Source organism: Chrysemys picta, chromosome 8 (assembly GCF_011386835.1).
Source record: "Chrysemys picta bellii isolate R12L10 chromosome 8, ASM1138683v2, whole genome shotgun sequence".
Lineage (NCBI taxonomy): Eukaryota > Metazoa > Chordata > Testudines > Emydidae > Chrysemys > Chrysemys picta.
In genome coordinates, this window is record NC_088798.1 from 36315676 (window position 1) to 36337532 (window position 21857).

The window sequence follows — 21857 nt, forward strand, 5'->3', positions numbered from 1 at the left end:
GCAGTGATTTCTGGACCTATCAACCTACCAGGCCCTCTCTTCTTCCCTGTGGAAGTTAATTCATCATATTGGAGGGCTGATTCACACACAAATGGAAATCTCTCCCAAATCAGGGCGGATTCCAGCATAGTTAGTTTGACAAACCTCAGGCAAGATTTCAATTTTTGAACAGGTATCTGGCAGGTGGGAATATTTTCTTCCTTCCCACTGCCCTGTGGGCTTGATAGGGGCGAATCCTACCCCCTCTCCCTTAGTTCCTTAAGGACCTTTGAAGAATTGAATTTGCAGCAGTCCATACTGGGTCCTCCTTTATTTACTTCCCATCAAAACAAAACAAAACAAAACAAAAAACTCCTGATGATGTAGATGTCATAGAGATAACTTCTGAGGGACTAAAAGAGGTTGTGAAGAGGAATTTCTGTTCTATTCAACACAAATCTCCAACAAAGTCCATAATGGACAACCCCTACATTCGGATCAGTGAGGGTTCTCTCAGTATGCTTAGGAGCATGCTGGTGTTAAAAGTCGATATTTTATACAGCTATTTTTGTCACATGCTCGTTAACAGAAGGTGGATTGTTTCTGTCTCAGCAACAGAAAGATAACTCACTGTGCCTTTTTGCTAATTACAGCCATGTTCTTACCTGGTAGCCAGAATCATTACAGGTCATGTAGCATTTGCCACAGTTGATGCACATTTCCTTGTCAATCAGAGCCACAACTTGCTCTGTGTTGCTAAGATCACCATATGTTCCAATGTACTGCAGTGCTTTTCCAATTACATCCTAGGGAGAAAAAACGGAATCACTTAGAAGGTACCCAACTTTTGTATTTTTATGTTTTTGTTGTTTTTTTATGGCAATATAAGAGCACTCTACAGTATTTTAACATGGGAGTTTCTTGCATACACTACGGCAATGTTTACAGTTTTTGAAATAAATGTTAGAATTTGCCAAATTTCACACTTCCTATATCGTAAAATGTAGATAAAGGGTATTGAATGTCTATAAAATTAAACTGCAGGCAGATCTACAAGTATCTGTCTGTCCACATTTAGCATTTAGCACTTGATTTTAAATGCGTTATTTAATTAACTTATGCTTAGCCACCATTGTGTAGCACTACAGGGAACAAAATGGGGCACAAAAGAGAAGTGACATGGCACATGCAATCTGGTTGTCCTTGGTCACTTTTCATTAGCACAGATTTAAGAACTCACTGCAGGAAAAGAAAGGGGCATCATTAAAGAACAAGGGACAAAGAGAACAACAATTGCTTTTCTCTCCTTAGAAAGACAAGCAAATGGCTTGAGAATCAGCTCTTTATTGCAAACTTACAATACCGGGGCCTCATTCCACAAATCTTTATTCAAGGGAACAACACTTTCCCTTTCAAGGGGACTACCTGTGTGAATGGAAGTTTGCAGATCCCTAAACACTTGCTGAATAAAATGCATGCAATTATACTTGGAGAAGGCTAAATGTGACACATCAGATGCAAACAAGTTCATCTCTCTTAATAAACAAAAAGTAGAAAACAACAATGTAAACCACTTTGTGCTTCCTGTGTGTTGTGCTTGTCAGCTGTAGATCTCTTAGCACTTTAGTAGGATGGGTAAGCATTATGTTCCCATTTTACATGTGGAATAACAGATGCACATAGAAGTTCAATAACATGTCCAAGATTACAGAGTGAGTTTATAGCAGAGTGGGGAATAGGTCCCAAGTCTCTAGGGATTACTTTAACTGTCCACAGCTATCCCCCAAAGAAAACACTCTAATAGTTTGTTACAGTGATTGTCTTTGGTTTTTCTCACATGATGAAGAACATTCGCATGCCATTGTTCTTTTTGTTTGTTTGTTCATCAGATTAAGTGGACCATTGCTTGACACATGAAGTACGTAAGACATTCAGCAACAGTGAAAAACAGTTGTCATTGTTTTATAAAGCATAGCAGAACTCAGTGTTTAGTGGTACTCAGGCTTGCTACCTCAGTGTCCCTTCCTTGCAGTAACCATACAGGTAACCCACACAGTGAGGGGCAGGGAGACTCCTTACTCTGTCTGTGATTTGGGGACATGGTCACTGGGTCAATAATTACGACATTTTACTGCCCCAAACCCTCTCCTGAGGGAGTTGTAGCAGCTGCAGGCAGCACAATCAGTAGCTGATGGGCTGCAATAGCATCCGAGGAGCTGCTGCAAAGGTTGCTCCATAACATTCCTGGTGGAAACATTCTAGCACAAAGCTCATTGCAGAGGGTGACCTGATTTCACCCTTTACAAGCAAATGGGGGTGATTCACTATCTTGCCCTGAATCAATATACACAATCAATTGTGCCCAAAGCAAATGGAAAGTATTCTCTTTCTCAAATCCTGTCTGCACAAAAAGAAGAATATGTACTTATACATATATATATACATATTAATAGTAGTATTCTACAGTTCTGGTATTAAAAAGCTGCCATAGTTACTCTATATTCCAAGCACAGGGAAATCGGGTATCTCAGATACTGCTGTGTGCTATCTGTTAGCATATGCTGAATTTTTAATGCCCTATATTTTTAATGTGTGTAGTGGCATTGGCAGTAAAAGAATGTTACAGTGATACTAGCCTCATGGACAGTGATTTTGGGGGGAAATATAACTGAATTCAATCAAATCATGAAAGCAACAAAACTCTCAATTTTCTCAATCAGATGAGGCAACCTCCTGTACATATCTCTGATGTAATATGTCTTGCTGCATTGTCTGATTTGCTAAAAACCATTGACAGAAAATTGTTAATTATGGCAATTCACTTTGTGTGGAACACAGTGAATTTCAGGATTGGGATTTATGCTGTTGTAGCCTATTTAACTTCCTACTTTCTAAATGTGATGGGATTGAACAACAACACATTTTCAAAGATTCAGAGTGCTGTAAGTTGCCTAGATATTATGCAAAGATGCTATCTAAATTGACTTTTAACAAAGGACCAGAGGTTGCAAAATCTGTTAAAATAATTTTAAAGATTCTACATAATTAAGATAAATTTGGACTAAACAATGAAAGCTGTGACACGAAGGTAAATTTTATCTGTTGCTTCAAAAATATGCATAACTCAAAGTACTAGCTAGATCTCTGTACGTTATAGGAGCTGCAATACTGAATTTCTACTAATTTTCCATACTAGATCAGGTAATAATTGTGATTATCATTATGGATTTAATCCAAGCCAATTGAAACCCCCGCAGGTCAAGCTACATATGAGAAACAGACAACCTCTGTCTAGAACTGCATGCTTCAAACAGTTTAGGTATCACCTGCATGATCAAAATACCTGATGCAAAATTCCTCACTTTTTCCTCTTGTACTCTTCCATGGAACATGCAAAAATACTTATTATCCAGGAATACAAGGTATTTGATCAATGTACCTTGCATCAAGTTTTTGAATAACCAATTTCCTGTTCCATCCTATTGTAATCTCTCAAAAACGGGATCCATTGTGAAATATGTACATGTATATTATTTATATTTGTATTACTTATTAAATTAACCATATCCAAAGCCTTATTTTCTAAAATTTCAGAAACCACAAATTGCTGCAGGATGGGATTCAGAAACTAAGGGGGTTTATTATTATTTGGAATGACCTCATTTTCAGAGATGCTAAGCACTCCCAGATCATCCTAATGCTACCTTTCAAAACAAGATAAATATAATCTTAGCTGTTATGACTGCAAAGGAAAGCTTCAAAATGTGAATTAAATGTAAACTGATGCTGCCTGGTCTTCCTGAGCCTGCATAGAGCTTGAGGGGTGTGAATGGCTCCCATTCATCTCCAGAAGCTTGCCTGAACTCTGAGACTTAACAATGATAATTTAAATGACAGTATTATTATATAGTATGAGGTGACATTTTCAGCTAATGCACCTAGCCATCACTATGTAATGCAGTAGCAGAATCTGTGTGAAGGCATGGGGGAGGGAAGTTTCTGTCAATGGTTGCTAAGTCAACCACCATATCTGCACACAGAAGGAAAAGGAAAGTGCAGATGCATCTCTTTCCCAGTGCCAAATTACTCAACTGCCTTGTCTGTAACAACACCTCAACGCCTGCTTAAGTGCTTCAACTGTTCTTTGCCAACAGTTGAGACCTTCAGCTCCCACTTGACAACAATTACAGGATATTAGTGCCTTTTCAGCATAAAAATATGGCACACTGAATATTTGAAGATAGCAATAAATATGAATAGAAATTAATTTTCATATTTAACTTAGAAAAAAGAATGTGGATTGCATTTTCCAGGTTGCTACTGAATTCAGTTTTGGAATCTTGCAGAGACCAAGGAATCTGATTGCAAAATTCAGATCCATGCTTGCTAATGAGTACATATGCACTTGTTTGTATTATACCTGTCACAGTTTAAAATATATGTCTTAGTGTCATCAATTGGTCTATCGCAATATTAGATACTATGTGATCTCTTCATTGACTAATAGATGCAAAATCCTCCATTGTGTGTCATGAATCCACATGGTGTATACTGAAGTTTACATCTTCATTTTAGAGTTTGCTGAAATTATATAAAACCAGTGTATCATATAAGTGATGCAGCTTTCCATTGACTACTCATGGTCTTTAAGTATCTGCATAGGGAGATTTCTGCTAGTAGAAGGCTCTAGCAGACAAAGGTATAGCAAGATTCAGTGGCTGGAAGCTGAAACTAGACAAATTCAAACTAGAAATAGGGTGCACATTTTTTACAGTGTGCATAATTAACCTGGACCAATTTACCTAGGGATGTGGTGGATTCTTCTAACACGGGAAGTCTTTAAATCAAGATTGGATATCTATCTGAAAGCTATGCTCTAGTTCAAGAATCATTTATGGACTTGATGCAAGAACTACTTTGTGTAATTTTATGGGCTGTGTTATGCAGCAGGTCAGATTAGATTATCATAATGGTCTCTTCTGGCCTTAAACTCTATGAATGGAGAGTCTTAGGAACACTAGGCATTCCCATAAGTATATGGAATAAATTAAGCTTAAGGAATCTTCTCCAGAGATGACAATTAAAAAATGGTGTGTGTTGTGCTAAGTTTTTGAACTTTTAGCAAACTCCCATGCTGCTTCTTACAGCACACATGAATACACCTGTGTGGGAATTTAGCATCTCAAATATGGAGGAGGAAATGTTTACCACAATACGCTGTGTCAAACATATACATATTACAAACTGTAAAGAGTCATTGCTGTGGCTCCAAAATATTGTGAAAATGATTTTTTATACTGTTGGATGGTTCTTTTTTTTATTAATGCCATCTTTAGAGCACGATCTTTGTCTTTATTTAATGGTAAAGTGTCATGTATATTTAGATGAGTAAGGAAACACTGATAGTACTTACATGATGTTTTACAGGTGCAATGTCTCAAAATACCTCAGAGCTTCTTGCTTGGATCAAAAAGTAAATGTTTGGAAAAAAACAGTACAGCAAAAAATAGCTGGCTTTTTTGTTTAAAGTGCAGTTACACACCAAAAAAATTATTCTCTAAAATGGCATCAAGGGGTTCCATGTTTATTGTCTCTCAATGGCCTCCAGATTAAATTTTCACAGTTTACAGTATGATGATGTTTTTGATAATTACCAGCCCTGAAAACACAAGGCAGGTTCTGAAAGTCAAGCTGTGTTCTTTCTTGCTTGTGCATTACCATCAGCAATAAAATCCTGCAAACTAAATTCTGTCCTTAATTATACCTATATGCAATCCCACTGGTTTTGAATTCTTCCCTCAGTTTTACCTGTGCAGCTCTGTTCTCATCAGTAGGGATGCACAGGTATAACTGAGAGCAGAATTTGGTCCGGCAACTGCAATTAATTAGCAATTCTGTGGCTTAGAAGTGAATCAGAGTAGAATCCATTAACTATTGACTTACTGGTGCTAACGAGTAAAAAAAAGTTAAAACTCATTTTGTCATGAAAGTAAATAGATATGATTTTGAATACACACAAGGAGCAGTTCTGTTGAGTAAGATGGCGTTGGTTTTACACAGTGACTTTTATTACTGTAACTGCATTTTAAATGGTAACTTGTAAAGTATTTTATGGTATTAGCTTTTCATTAACCATATTAGCAAAGCTGTATTTTAAAATAAAATTCACAGTTCATGCTTGGTTTACTGTTGGGTTTGCTGTCTCTTTCTGTAGCTTGTTTCACACAGATAACATTGTAAAACTAGGGTTACCATATTTCAGCAAGCAAAAAAGAGGACGGGAGGAGCCCCGCCCTAGCCCCGCCCCTGCCCCTCCCACTTCCCGCCCCCCCAGAACCCCCAACCCTCCCCCCGTTCCTTGTCCCCTGACTGCCCCCTCCTGGGACCCCTGCCCCTAACTGCCCCCCAGGACTCCACTCCCTATCTAAGCCTCCTTGCCTCTTGTCCCCTGACTGCCCCAACCCTTATCCACACCCCCACCCCCAGACAGACCCCTGGGACTCCCACGCCCCATCCAACCACTCCCCACCCCCTGACAGCCCCCCCCCAGAACTCCCAACCCATCTAAACCCCTCTGCTCCCTGTCCCCTGACTGCTCCGATCCATCTCCCCACCCCTGCCACCTGACAGCCCCCCCCAGAACTCCCAAACACTCCCCCCCTGCTCCTTGTCCCCTGACTGCCCCCTCCTGGGACCCCTGCTCCTAACTGCCCTCCAGAACCCCACCCCCTACCTAAGACTCCCTGTTCCTTGTCCCCTAACTGCCCCCTCCTAAGACCCCCCCCAACTGCCCCCCAGGACCCTACCCCCTACCTGTACCCTGACTGCCCAAAACTTTCTCCACTCCCCCCAAAAAGCCCCCCCCCGTTTCTTGACCTCCACCTCCAGAACCTTCCTGCCCCCTGACCTCCTTACCCTGCTGCTCAGAACAGAGTGTTGGGCTCTGTGCAGCCGAGCCGGACACGTGGCTGAGCTCCCCAGCACAACAAAACCTGGTCCCTGGCCCTGCACAACAAAACCCGGTCTGGCCCTGCACAGTGCTGCTGGACTGGGCTGCAAGGGAGCTGCTGGCTCAGAATGCAGGGCGGATCCGGCTCCTCTACAGCTGCTCCTGAGTCCAGCCCGGGACTTCCCTGCAGCCCTCCCAGCCACTCGCTCTGCTAATCCCGGACATTGTGAGTGCTTTACAAATTCCCCCCGGACGCTATTTTTAGCACACAAAAGGAGGACATGTCCGGGTAAATCCGGACGAATGGTAACCCTAGTAAAACACAATGTGTCCAAGAGATGAGGGACATACATTAAAAGGAATCCTTTTATTACAGCACAGTGCACAATACTAGTATTATGTCTCCTAGATGAAATCCAAAGAGATCATGTACGTCTGTGGTCTTATTGTTTATTTTCAGATCTAAATAGCCATTTTGGCATATTACACAAGTGAATGAAAGGTTCATCAGCTAGATTCTTTGAGCACTCACAAGTCAACAGCAACAGAGAGTAGGGGGACACAGAGTAAAAGTCTGGAGTATATAATGTGGAAGACTGATGGGCGCTAAATTAGTATCAGAGAAAAATAAAGCCTATTCTATGAAAAGGCTAAACAGGTTCTCAAATCCATGAGAGCATGATGGTGATGATGAAGTAAACACTGAAGAAAACGATTCAACATCAAGCAATAACTATATGCATAATGCATTCTTATGTTTATATAGCAATGTTTATCCTGAGGGATCCCAAATAATTTATTTATTTCTGTTTAGACATTTGTATAGTTCTCATGATTATAGTATTTGAGTGCTTTACAACCTATACATCCATAGATTGTAAAAAGAACAGTGACTCCAGGGGAGTCCCGCTATTAGGGAGTAATTAAAGAGAATAAGTACATTGCTGAGAAGCTAAATGATTTGCATTGGTCTTCTCCACAGAAGATGCTGGGGAGATACCTACTCCTTTTGATAATGAAAGTGAATTGTCGTCAGAGACAGAGGTATAAAAAGAGAAGCTGGAACAAACTGATAAATGAAAGAGGAACTGGACACTAGGACCTCAAGGCTATACCTGAGAGTTCTGATGGGTGAGCTTGAGAAGTGGCTGAGATGCTAACAAAAATATGCAATCTTATGAAAATCAGCCAATAGACTGAAAGATAGCAAATGTTGCATCTGTCTTTTCAAAAAGGACTGCTCTGTGATTTACAAACCTGTAAGTTTTACTTTGGTAAAGCAAGTCAACTGATTGATATGTTAACTAGATATAGAATTAAAACAAACAAACAAAAAAGCCAACAACTTAGAATGATATGATGGACATAAGACAATATGGTTTGCTAAAGGAAAATTGTGCTTCTTGAATCTATTAGAATTCCTTGAGTATGCCAACAAAAGTAGTGAATAAAGGAGAAGTACTCGGCAATTTTTATTTGGACTTTCAGAAAGTCTGTTTTAGATAATATTATGGAAAATACAGAGTCCTGGAGATGGCTTAGAATCTTGCTAAAAGGCAGAAAATAAAGAGTGGGAATAAAATGATCAATTTTCAAAAAGATAAAAGGACTGGTGGTGTTTAATATGTTTAGCAGTGCTCTGGAAAAGAGGATGAACACTGAGTTGGCAAAATTTGCATTGCTTTTAGATTAGACAATATTACAGAAGCCCTGAAAGACTTCAGATTTACTTTACAAAACGAGGTGAATGGGCATCATGATGGCAGGTGACATTCAATGTTGGCAAAAGCTAATAATGCACATCAGAAGGAATACTCTGAACTACTTATGCCATTTGAGATGATATAACTTAACTAAAGCCACTCAGGAAAATGAGTTGGGCATCAATGTAGACAGCTTAATGAAAACCTCTGTTCAGTATGTCATGGTGCTCAAAAAAAGAGCAAAATGTTAGGATACATAGAGAATAGAAAAGAAGAAAACATAACCAATATTACAATTATACCACTGTAGAAATCAATAGTATCCAAAGCCCTAGAACAACCTGTTTAGTTCCAGTAATCCTATCTTTAAAAAGTTATGTTAAAAACAGAGTAGATTCAGAAACAGAAAATGAAAGGCATTATGGCCATGGAAAAAGGAGGAGCAATGAAAGAGATGTACAAAATAATGAAATGTATAAATCAGCCAAACTGTGTACATGGACAATCAATGACATCGAAAGAGAACAAAATAGAAAATCGATCAAATACGTTTTAAATGCACAATTTACCTCTGGAACTCATTGCAACAAGATATTATTGACATCAGTGCTTTTGTAGGATTCAGAAAAGGATTAGACATAAGATAGATAATGAGAACATCCAGAGTTACATTTGTTTAAGAAGGGAGATAAATCATCATTCTTTAGGGCATAGATCTGATAAGGAAGGGTTAGAAAGAAACTTCACTTGGCAGTTTGTTCCATAATAGTCCATTATGGTTTTTCTTGCATCTTCCTTTGAAGCATTTGGACCAGTCACTGTTGAAGACAGGATACTGGACTAGATGAACCACTGGTCTGATCCAGTATGCCTATTTTTTTGGCCCTCATTTTCTCTCTCTGTGTAGGTATGTAGGAATCACTTCATCCACTAATATAATACAGCCATCTCTGGGTGCTGTTAAGCACATAACCACACTGCACAATGTTTTGAGTCAGGAGATGAATATCACATCAAATTTAAACTAGGGGGATAGCTCAGTGGTTAGAGCATTGGCTTGCTAAACACAGGATTGTGTGTTCAATCCTTGAGGGGGGCCATTTAGGGACCTGGGGCAAAAATCTGTCTGGGGAATTGGTCCTGGTTTGAGCAGGGGGTTGGACTAGATGACCTCCTGAGGTCCCTTCCAACCCTGATATTCTATGTGGGTGCAAAAAGGGGAATTTGGCAAATTGTAAATATTCCATATTAGAATTTTGGCCAAGAAATGAGAAAATAACACCAGTACTTTTACATGGGATTTTTTAATGACCACATTCATTTTTTAGTCACAGCAGCACAGTGTCTGAACACGATTCTGGAGCACTGGTTCAATACCAGAAGAAAGGAAAGAATATCATTACTGAATCATATATGGCTGCCTGCAGCACCCTGGGTGCAGACAGTGGGCCTCCTATCCACTTATTGATCTAACTCAAACTTGCTTAGATTGTGAGATGAACTGAGATGCCTTTTTCAGGTGTTATAGTAGGGATGGGGGTCATCATGGACAACAGCATGAGAGGAGATGCAGAGAAGTCACTGCTTTGATCTTTGTTGGAACAAATATGTGGAGATATAGACTCAACATCCTGTAAACCATGTTTGAAGAATCAGAAATCACTATGAAGCAAAAATCATAACATCATGTATAGTTTCCCCTGAAATACTAATAGTTGTGTGCTCATGATGAGGCAGAGATGGTAGATGAAGAAATTGAATGTATGGTTGAAAACTAGTTCAAACAAGAATGATGTAGGTTTGTGGGGCATAATGGTCTGTGCTAGTTGAGAGAATAAATAAATCTGTCAGAGAATTTAAATTAGTGGACGGGGTAATCTATATGGAGAGGCTAGTAGCAGAAAGAAGGGACATGCTAAATAAACAGATGGGTGGCTGGAGAGGAAACATGTATGTGAGCATGTAGAAACAATTAATCTTGTTAGGTCTGGCCAGTATAAACATAGTTTTTAAAGGAGGACAGACTCTAAGTCTTACCTTCAGTGGGAGTTTTACCTAACTAAGGACAGTAGCTCTGGACCTTTTCTGCAGTACAATCCTTTCAACCTACTTCCTGGTCCTACAGTTATCTTCTGTTTTTTATTGCTAATTACTGAGTTTGTCTTTCTATTTCTTCCTCAGATTTTTGTTCACACATCCAAACGTTTCCCTCTTTGTTCTTTTCCCTGTCTCTTTTTATGTCTGTTCTTTCTCTCCTACTAAACTTCCTTTTATCCCATGTGGTTTATTTACTTCTGGTGAGTTTTAGGTTTATCTGTAGTAGAAGTTGTCTCATTGAAAATGCAGTTTTTTTTTTCTTTATTGCATCAGTACTTTCCCTACAAACAGAATTAAACTGTAAAACCTCTGAGGGTCAAACAGTCTTTAACCTTTTTTTCCTTTTTTTTTTTTTTTTAAAGTTCTCTTTATTCTTTGGGACTTTTCATATACATAAGGGAAAGAAGATCAGCCCCTTAGAATAAAAATTGATTGCACTATCAGCATGATGTACACCAAAAAAATGAAACCAAAAAAGAAGTGGAGGTCAATAGAGCAGTGCAACCTGTTTGACACAAGCTGCACAAATGCTCAAAATTATCCTAGTTTTGACTTCTATCTGTGTTGGCAAACTCTGAACATTGTGTATTTGCAAACTTTCTGCAAAAGCTTTTCCCTCTCTCTGCTTAGCTGTAAATTTTATTAAATTACCGTTTGTGTTGTATTTCAAGTTCAAGCGTCATTTGTTGGGTTAGTTCACAGTGACGAGGTCACATGATGAAAGTCACATGGTATTTCGCCTTTGTCTTTGATTGACTGAAATTCTTCTATGTGATCAGAAGGGTTAGCAGAAGTCATTTTCATTTTGTATCACAGAAGGAGGATGCACTTATTTGAACTGATCGAGATAGATTTTTTTTTTCTTTTTAGCCCTTGGGTCTGTCTGAGTGTAATATGAAGTGGCCTTAGAACACTTATCATCTATAATTTCCCTACTGGAATTATTGGCTACTGTGTCATTATTATGATGGGGAAGGAACAGGGAGAGCTTGGGTATATAGGAATGAACATTAGGTTGTGATATATGAGACCTGAGAGTTGAGGCTTTATTTTGACTCTATCACTGAGTCACTCTGTGACTTAGGAGAAATCAGAGAAATCACTTGGGCCAAAATTTTCAAGTTTTAGGTATCCAACTTGAAAACCTAGGTCCTGATTTTCACACATGCTGAGCACCTGCTATTTCTATTGAAATCAGTGAGAGATGTGAGCACTTAGCACCTCTAAATATCAAGATCTAGGTGCCTCAAATTGAGCAGCCAAAAATGGATGCATCGAGAATTAATGGAGACTTTTGAACATTTTCACCTTACATTTATTATTCAAAATACCATCTTCTCCCCACATGCACCTTTATTGTTCTGCCCAGATGCCTGCTGAATTTGACAAGTGTCATTAGGGAGAAGAACACACACTTCTACAGGTAAAACACAAATCTTTTCCCACCCACTTTGTTTAAAAGCTCTGAGAGCCTGCATAGAAAATTGGTTGCCTTTTTCTTGACACTCTATTTAACATTGTATAACAAGCTTACAAACACAATAACCAACTCAACAGCCAATAATAATTGTTTGCATCAGCAGTCTGGTGGCTGATCACTATTAAATATATTTATTTAATTCTTTTACCTTGACTGCTGGAATGGGCTTCTTGGGAATAAAATGTTTTTTCTCAGGCAGTACAACAGTTGTGGTTTGCTGCTTCAGTTTAATCTTGTTCTCGGCTATTATCTTTTTGCGCTGCTCAAGGTAAGGTCCAAAACTAGGCAGTTTCTAAATTGAAAACCAGAAAATATACTATTTAGCAAGTCTATAAAACACATAAATGAATATTAACAAAGGGCCAAGGCCTTGCTGAGCATTGATTCATTTCTTATTCAGGAAGGCTCCCATTGAAGTTGATGGGATTCTTACTAAGAAATGAATAAAACTGAGACATAACTTCAAGATCTGACCTCAAAACAATAACAGAGTTTGAATATTAAAATCATAATACATGCTAACAAAAAATGGCTGCATTGAAGACAGCATTCAACAAGCTCCTATCCTCCCATAGTATATTTGTATTGTACATAATAAATATTGATCACCTTGTATAAAGAATTCAAACTCAACTTTATTCTTACAGTACATGGAAAGATATGTATTATATTTTATGTAATCATAAAAGTAAATAAAGATCAGCTTAAGAAACTCCACCATTGTTCAATAATACACCCACTATGATATCTATTATACCAACTGTAGTTTTAAAGCTACATGGATGTGCCCATTGACTTTATAAAGCACACACAGATCCTTGTGATATGATGCCTCAAAGTTATCTGGGCCTGTTGAAGTAATGCTAACAAGTGCCACGTGAACACTAAGATGATTTAATTTTATTCATTTCATAATTCTACCTCTATTCAAAGTCCTCACTCTCTTTTAGATCTTTTAATATCTGGGCTTGCTTAGACAAATATTGCTGCTGGAAGACATCTTTAAATGCCAAAATGTTCTGTCGCAGCTAACAACATAGAACTGCTGGTTCAAGTTTCAAAAGATTACTAGAGACTCTCTCACCCACAGTCATTTGTCTACATGGTGGAGATTTGGAAAACTACTGCTTACTAAATCCTCATGACCTAGTAAGTTGCTGTGAATTAAAAGTGACTGAAAAACCTGGTTCCTACTTATGAAATAGAATGAGCCCTGGGAAAACTAGTTTTTTTTTTTAAATCTGAGAGCATTTAAATGGAGTGAAAAAACGCAGCTCAGAGTCTAGTCTAAGTGCAATTATATTACTGTAATTAGTAGCCGGAGATAAATATCCTAGATTGTTATCGTGAGCATTAATTCATTATAATAATTTCAGCACATCAAGCATGTCCAACTGGAAACAATGTCATCACAATAAATTTAAAGGGACAATGTCAACATGACTTTTTAAAATAAATTCCTAAAAAACATTCCAGGCTCTGATGCAGTACCGTTCTGGAAGTATCCGCTGAATAGTTTTAAAATACTTCAATTAAAAATAATATTAATAGTTATTCTATTCCTCTGCTGATATTTATATGGAAAAGTTCCTCACCAGTAATTATTTCCTCACAGGAGTCCCACTTTTGGGGTTTCAGCTTCCTTCCGTGACAAAGGGTGGATCTCCCTCAGTTGTTTGTTTTTTGGTACTCTGAGTCTACTAACTGGCAGTCTGGCATAAGTGTATTTTCTGTTCTCCTGGAACCCTCTCATTTCTCAAGTGTGCTGGAAGCAACAGTCCTCTTAAAGATCCCAGTTATGTAAATGACATGTATGCAATCTCCAGAATTCAGGAGATGGAGATCATCTCAAGAATGGAAATAAACTTAGGCTTGACAGCCCCCACAAAACAGAAACTCTAACTTTGAGGGGAGATGGGTGAAGGTGTGGAAAATATGTGTGGTAGCTTCAAAGAAGCAGAATTATAGTTAAGTAATTTCCCTTTCTTTACAGATGCCAAAAACACAGGAGTCCCATTTATGGAGAGTAAAAAGATTGAGGAATGTCTCACAATTAACTTGTAAAAACTTCTGCAAGCAGAAGTAAGAACAGAACTAGTATTTACTCCTGTGGGAATTCTGCACCAAAAATTAAAAATTCTGAAAATTCTATTAGTCAAAATAACACTATATAATCACCCCAGTTTCAATTATTTTGGTAATTTATTTCAAAATACCCATCAGCAAGTATGATAACAATACAGACACACACAAAAATCCCCCCAGGAGTTGAGGGTTAAAGAAACAACAACCCAGTTCCTGTTTCTCTGCCCCCTCCACCACAGGGCCCAGTCATGCCTCTCTCCTCCACCCTCCCCCGCTGCCCCCGCCCAGACACTCACACCCCTGTCCCCGCCACAATCCAGCCGCTGCTCCCCCCAAGCCCAGACACTCACACTCCCTACCCGCCTAAGCCCAGTGTGGGGCCCTCCCTGGCCCAGACACTCTCACCCCCCTACTCCCCAGTGCCCAGGGATCCAGAGGGAGAAACAGCCTGATGCTGGGTCTCGGGCTTGCACGGAATTTTCTGCATGCCGCCCTCTCCTTCCTTCAGGGAATGCTGGGAACTGCAGCTGCCAGGAACCTTCCAGCTACTCCTCCCCGTTCCCCCCAGTAGTGTGTCCTACTTGTGAGCTGGGCTCTGCCGGGTCCAGTGGCCCCTAGTAGCAGCCAGCAGCTCTGCAGCCCATTTCTGTGGGGAAAAAAGGGAAATTCTGCGTGCACAACATTAATTACTGCAAAATTCTAAATACCAAAGTAAAATAAGGCCTGTTCAGAAAAGAGACAATAGATAATGTTGGGGAAGGGAGAGTTTACATCCTTCCCATCTAAACAATTGGCTCCAAAGCTCACGGAGAGATCCCCTATTCTTAGCAATGAACATGTTTTTATGCTGTTTTTAAATTGAAAAGACCCAAGGCTGATACCATAGCCTCAGTACTGCAAATGATGAAAGAAACTTTTCTTGCAGGATTGTCAAGGTGTATCAGCTAGAAAAGTACATTTCTGGCCTTCAAATATTTTTGAAACAGTCTTGTGCTGGCTTCTGATTAGTTTCCAGAAGGAATTTAAGGCATTGGTTTTGACCTCTATAAATGATGTAATACCTGTGTAACTGAGAACCTGCCTCTCCCCTGTATACTACTGATGCAATGGTGGTGCTGAAGCTAAAACCTCATGAATTAAAAGGGAAAGGGACTGATGAGACAGCATTTTTGGGAAAAGCTCTTGATTCTTCCTTTGTATAGTTAGGGAATGAATTTGCCGACTTTTAGGGCATGTTGTAAGTCTAATTTATTTTGTCAGGTTTTTAGTGAAGTGGCAGGCTCAGGGATGGATATTTTTGTTCTGATGATGGAGGGCTGCTAAAATCAGATAATCTTTGGGGAATTGGGGGAGGGGGGGAGATGATGAGCAAATCTTTGTGTTGTGGATCCTGAACTTTTACTTTTGCATATTTTTTAGAGTTGACAAGCTCCAAAGGCTAACAGACAGGACCTGTGAGAATAAATTTTAAAATATGAAGTATAAATATATAAAATATAAATTTTGTTAAAAAGTGGAAAGTCCATAGTTTGTGTGATGAATTAAGGGTGCAAATTAGAGAAGTGTGAATTATTGAGGCAAAAGCCTTTCTTCATCAAAGAAACGCACAAATCAGTTTTGCCATGGAAAGTTTCAAACATTTCAATTTACATAGTTGCTCGGTGGAATGGATAGAGGCCATTTTGAAATGGGTCTAATTTCACTCGTGCCATGGGGATGTATCTGCTGCTGTGTTAAATATTAAAAGGAAAAACTGACCATTTCAGTTTAGGGCCTATGGTAACTCACAACAGTCAAACCAAATTTTATCAAACTTGATTTTTTTTCCCAGTCAGCCAGAGACAGTTTCCATCTGAAAAGATTACTTTTGCTAATATTCTGAGAGAGTAAAAATAGTATTTCTTTAACTATACATAACACCTGACTGCATAGCTCAGGAAGGGGTTTATAGAGGGTTTCTCTTGCAAATAGTGTATAGACAGTCAGAAAGGTGATAAGACTGCTGATCTTTCAGTGCTTTCATTTCAGACAGTTTGGCTTGGAATGTTATGTGAGGCAGTATGCAATTTTTTATTGAACTGAAGTATCAGATATGCTAAAAATGGAGCTGTTTAATTAGCTACTGGAAAGCTGGATATTTAAGATGGTGGTTTCATTAAACGCTGTCACTTCACTTAGAGGGGAGATTCTGAAAAGCACACAAGGTGTTTAGGAACACAAGTCTCATTGAAAGCACATTTATTTGGTCTTGTGCTCCTAAATCCCTTGGGTGCTTTTGAAATCTCTCCCAAGATTTCTTGAATATATGTTTTGAGATATTTTTTAAATTTCCAAAGTTAAAATATAACTAAACTCCCTACAGATCAGGATATTTTTTACATTAATACCTGCACAGAAAAAAAGATTCAGTGTGAATATTTGAATTGTTTCATGCATGTGCAATCACTAGACTTAACAGATCAGTTAGAACATATTGCTGCCTCTGTAGATAGTTTACTTCTACTGTAGCGGGTATCAGCAGTGGGGGAAAGAGGATGACAAAAAAGGACAGTAGAAGGTATTCAAAATCTCAGTTCATTATTTTCATACCATAAGATTGCAACTGCCATACAAAACAAGGCGCTGGAAGTATCATGCTGTATATTTTTAAAGAAAGGAAAAACTTCTGGCTAAAGACTTCCAAAAGCTGCATTGTAACTGATGAACTGTACAAGTCTCTAGCAGCATTGTGATTTTTGTTTCAGTAGTTTCTGTAGGAATTCATCATTGATGAATTTGTTCTCACCAGAGAAGCTAAATCCTGCTCATTTAAAGATAACCGTATCTCCCACTAAAACTGTCTCTATCCAGATATAAAAAGCATTACACTGCCAATAGAGAACTGACAACATAATGAATCAAAATGAAACCTTAAGCCAGCAAAGCTTTAAGGTGAATAAGTTTGTTTTGATTATAATGTATTCATAGCTTAATCTAAAGGTAATCGAGCATATTATGAACTGGAAAAAGTGCCTGTTCCCTAATAATAAAAGGCAGTGAGTAGCTTACATTTTAAATGGCCATAATGTTGACAGGAGAAGTAGCAAGTAGCCTAAATGGAGAGGAGGCACCATGATCTAGTGGACAGCGCACTGGACCGAGAATCGGAAGATCCAGATTTTATTCACAACTCTGCCAGTGACCCACTGCGTAACCTTGGGCCAGGGCCGGCTCCAGGCATCAGCGAAGGAAGCAGGTGCCTGGGGCGGCCAATAGAAAGGGGCGGCACGTCCGGGTCTTTGGCGGCACTTCGGTGGCAGCTCAAGTGCTCCGTTTTAGTCTTCGGCGGCAATTTGGCGGCGGGTCCCTTCACTCCGTCTCTTCCTCTTCGGTGGCAGCTCAATTGGGTTTTTCTTTTTTTTTGTTTTTGTTTTTTTTCTTTGCCACTTTGGGCGGCAAAAAAGCTGTAGCCGGCCCTGCCTTGGGCAAATCATTTCACCGCTCTGTGCTTCTATCTCATGTCTTGTCTGTTTAGATTATAAGCTCATGAAGGCTGGAACTGTCTCTTGCTATGTGCATGAACAATACCTAGTACAAGTGTGCCTTGAGTTCAGCTGGGACCTCTAGGTGCCATTATGGTACAAATAAAAATAACCACATTTTAAAGAACTGTGCTGTATCTGGTATATTTTATCTTACTCATATTTTCTTAATATAAAAAGAACACTGAAAAATAATTATTTTCATAAATAGGATTCTAATAGGGAACAATAGAGGAAAGACCTCAAATTTATATAAGCAGTCTGTAAACATCTGGTGATTTAGGGGAAGGAGGGTCAGTAACAGCTCTTTACAAAACCTTTTTCCATCATGACTGAAGACATTTTCCATGTCAGACATAACTTCATTTATCCAATTTCCATTACATGTGGGTCTTGCTCTTAGATATGCAGGCACATAGCCATTCATTTTGTAAATTCACCCTGTGCATTCATAAGTTCTAAATGATTTCACATGATACCTGGTAATGCATCTCCATGTATCTGGAAGCAGAATTGAAGTCAAATTGTCTTATTTAGTATATTTTATATTTTTTTCAAGTGTACACATTACTGCTGCATATAGAAAAACTGGTGAGAGAGAGCATGACAACCAAAGAAATAAAAGCATGACATCTGCTGAAATGCTAGAATAGCAGAAACAGTCCACATGGTTTCAAAGAGAAAAATGTATGGGAGTGGTAGTGACAACTGCAGGAACACGGTCCCCCATACTTTGCAATTACATCGCTATGCAAATGGCTATATAAATCTTCTCTCTGTAAAGTCACCACATAAATCAGTGGCAGCGCTCTATAAATCAACCAAAATGCTGCCTTCTCTGGTTCTTGAGTTTCTCTCCCCGCCAATTTGCTTTTCTGCCTGCCTGTTGCTTTGTTGAGTGCTTTCCCTCACTGAGTCCTCTGCAACCACTCCCACAATGCAGTCCTTGAAAGGACAGAATGGGAAGCAGAGAAGGGAAATTCTGCTTCCTCTATGAGAGCTGCAAGGAAAACACAGATGGCCAGCACACCTGACCATCTTCTTTCAGGTACAGGTTCAACTGATCTTGACTGCACTGGCTCCACAAACACCTATCTTACCTGTGGACCTGTAAAAGAGCAGGGTTTCCCCCCTGTGATTTTTAGCAGGCCTGCAACTGTGAAGCTTCCGCCTGGCTTTGGGAGCTTAGCGAGATAGGCAGCTGGGGGAGAGAAAGTTAAGCAAGTTGGAGATATGGAGATTCTTGACCAGATAGGGCAGCTTTGGAGAGAGGGTTACTGGAGGACCAGGAGTTAGGAAAGGCTGTGGGCAAATAAACTTGGAGCAGAAGGGCAGGCAGCCATGGGAGCTATTAAACTTTTAACTAGATAGGCAGCTGCCCCCTCCTGGGGTTTCATTAAAATGTAAATCAGGTTTGCGTGGATCACAGCACAAAGATTTTAAGATTGTCTGTCTCCCACTTGATCGTGTGGAAAACTTTGTATGCTAGATGCACAAATTGTTCCCAGTGAACCTGGTTTCAGTTTTATTGTTTCCTCCAGCTGCTTTTGAAAACCTCCGAGGCTGTTTTCTTCAAGGCAATGCGCATTTAAGATGGCTGCATAAATCTAGAGTCCTTACCACATGATTTAAGTCTAACATGTTGCATAGTACTCTGGACCTTGACGATAACTAAGGCTGCATAATATTTTCCATTCTAACCCCATTTCCAGACTCTCCTAACTTTCAAAAACATTTGCCCTTCATGGTAAAATTTTTCCTGGCTTGATGTCTGCCTTAAGATGATTTCCCTCCCTCCTCCCCGGAAAATGTGAGAAAAGTGGTTGCATTATTTCCAAGGAAGAACATGAAAACAGACACATTTCCCAGTATAAAAACAGCTTTATGATGTTTTTGGAAAAAGCTGTTAAGCCAAAAGAGCTATGGGTAGAAAGTTGTAATTTGTCACAGGAAGAGTTGTCATTGAGGCAAAGTGTCTTTGAGAGTTCTAGTGAAAAGTGTTTTGTTGGGTCTGAGTTCTGAGCCTTTGAAAATGACATATTGTGCACACACAGAACATTTTGCAGGGACTTTTCTTGCTAAGCTCATGAAGTGCACAACTAATGAACACCAAATATCAATGACAGTGGAAGAAATGAAATTGATTAATACTAATTCTTATTCTTTTGGATTAGATTCTCTTAAAAGCCGTGGCCCTTTTGTCTGGTAGTGGAGGAGGACCATCAACTGGCTGAATTACCCCAGCTGGGGACTCCCACAGAATAGAGGTGTCATCCACCTGGTATAAGAGTTTGTGTAGGGTCAGCATAGCCAGCTCACACAAGCCATCCCTGGCCTCAAATAAGCATAGGAAATGTGCAGCAGGCAAGTCAAGGAGGCATGGCAGGAGCATCTTCAGCAATCTCCAACTGATAGACAGCTCCTTGGAGCAACAGTCAGGTGCTTTAGACTAGATCCCCAAAGCTGCTCTAAGCAATGTCCAGGCCAGGACCAGCATAGTGCTGCAAACAGATCCTTTGTAAGCTCCTTACCCCTACGTTGCCAAGCAGTATTGGGCAGAGCAGAAAATGTGTCCCTTTGAATTCAGCAATTCAGACACTCTCATTGTTCTATTTCTCGCCGCTGAATCTTCATTTAGACTACTCTCCTCACGGAGGAAGAAATTACTTTCAAAATAAAAGACAGAAGAAAAGGCATTCTGAAATTCTGTACAGAGTATTTTGCCTTTTAGTTATTTTGTTATTCTTTGAGTTTTCTTTGTATTTTTGTTTTATCTGCTTTGTCGTCATTCCTTTCCAAATACTATACAACTGCTCCTCAAAAGCTTGTTTCTTGTAACTCTATTCTCTAAACTTTGTGTGGATACCATTTTGTCTGTTCTCTAAGCCATGTTTATCACAAGCAGGTGAGCTCACCCCCTATCCGCTACAATTCTGAAACCTGGAGACAAGAATCAATGCCACTTTAGTATTTATTTTAGGAAAGCACATTACCATGGTCTCATGATGATGTATATAGGACCACTTTTGTGCATGGGTGCTAAAACTGCTATTTTAAATAACTGCATATGATTATTCTCTTTTACTCCATTTTTCAATCACTGCCAGCATTTTCTCCATGAGTTAGACATCACTAGCAAGTTATTCTCACTGTTGTGACTCGGCTATTTTGTTTTTACACCACTTTATATTGAGAAAAGTGAAAGATTTTAGGATTCCTGTTTGCTGTAGTGCAGCAAAAGCTTTATGTTCCACAGCATAAAGTTTCTCTAGCATGAAATATTCATTAGACAAAAAAAGGAGTTAACATAGCAAACTTCTGTGCTTACAATCAAAAGCTTTAATAACATGGATGCAAAAGTATTACCTTCAAGGGAGGTGGGGGGTAGGAGGAGGAGAAGATAAAGATTTGAGCACATAACTGTGCTACTTCATGAACATCTGGCAGTCTGTCATTTAATAGACAACAACATCTTCTCTAAACAGAAGAGACTTGAATTCATCAGGGATTCCTGTAGTACAGTATGTGCTTAACTTAAGTACCTGCTTTCTGTGATTTCCATAGATTATCATATTCATGACACTGTGGAGTGAAAGCATTCCTCTCACTCTCTAACCAGAACATGAAAAAGAAATTAAAATATTGGCAGGCACTTTGTCTCTAGTTTGTTGGACATGTAAGAAAAGGACTCTCCACCCATTTATGCTAATGAAATTCTGTCAGCTAAGCAGCATTGTAACAAAGATGACAGCAGAATGTCTATTAATAAATATCTGACAGGCTAGCAAACACAACTGTATTCAAGTGGTTTCTTTCAATAAACACAGATCAATTGTGCTTTATAATTGGGAAAGCTTTGTGTAAATACCAGTTTATCATTTATTTGTACCTAAAAACAAAAAATCCATTAACCCAGTGTTCAAATTTTTTTTGGATGGGATACATACTACACGTATGCACACATGGCTCGTGTGCTGGTGATATTGATGTGATAAACTGCACTGCCAAATGAAAAACAATAATTACTATACACTTTTGACTGC

The 21857-nt window shown here is 39.2% G+C and overlaps 1 protein-coding gene across 15 annotated transcripts in view; it reads right to left on the reverse strand.

Annotated features, from left to right (window-relative positions):
* DPYD (dihydropyrimidine dehydrogenase) overlaps positions 1–21857 on the reverse strand; it is a 612292-nt gene that overhangs the window by 5511 nt on the left and 584924 nt on the right. For all 15 annotated transcript variants that reach the window (XM_065555590.1, XM_065555591.1, XM_065555592.1 and 12 more), the window contains 2 exons: positions 12357–12500; positions 645–785 (listed from right to left, as the gene is read on the reverse strand). In XM_065555590.1, the coding sequence (XP_065411662.1) occupies positions 645–785; positions 12357–12500 (285 nt within the window). The remainder of the gene's footprint in view (positions 1–644; positions 786–12356; positions 12501–21857) is intronic.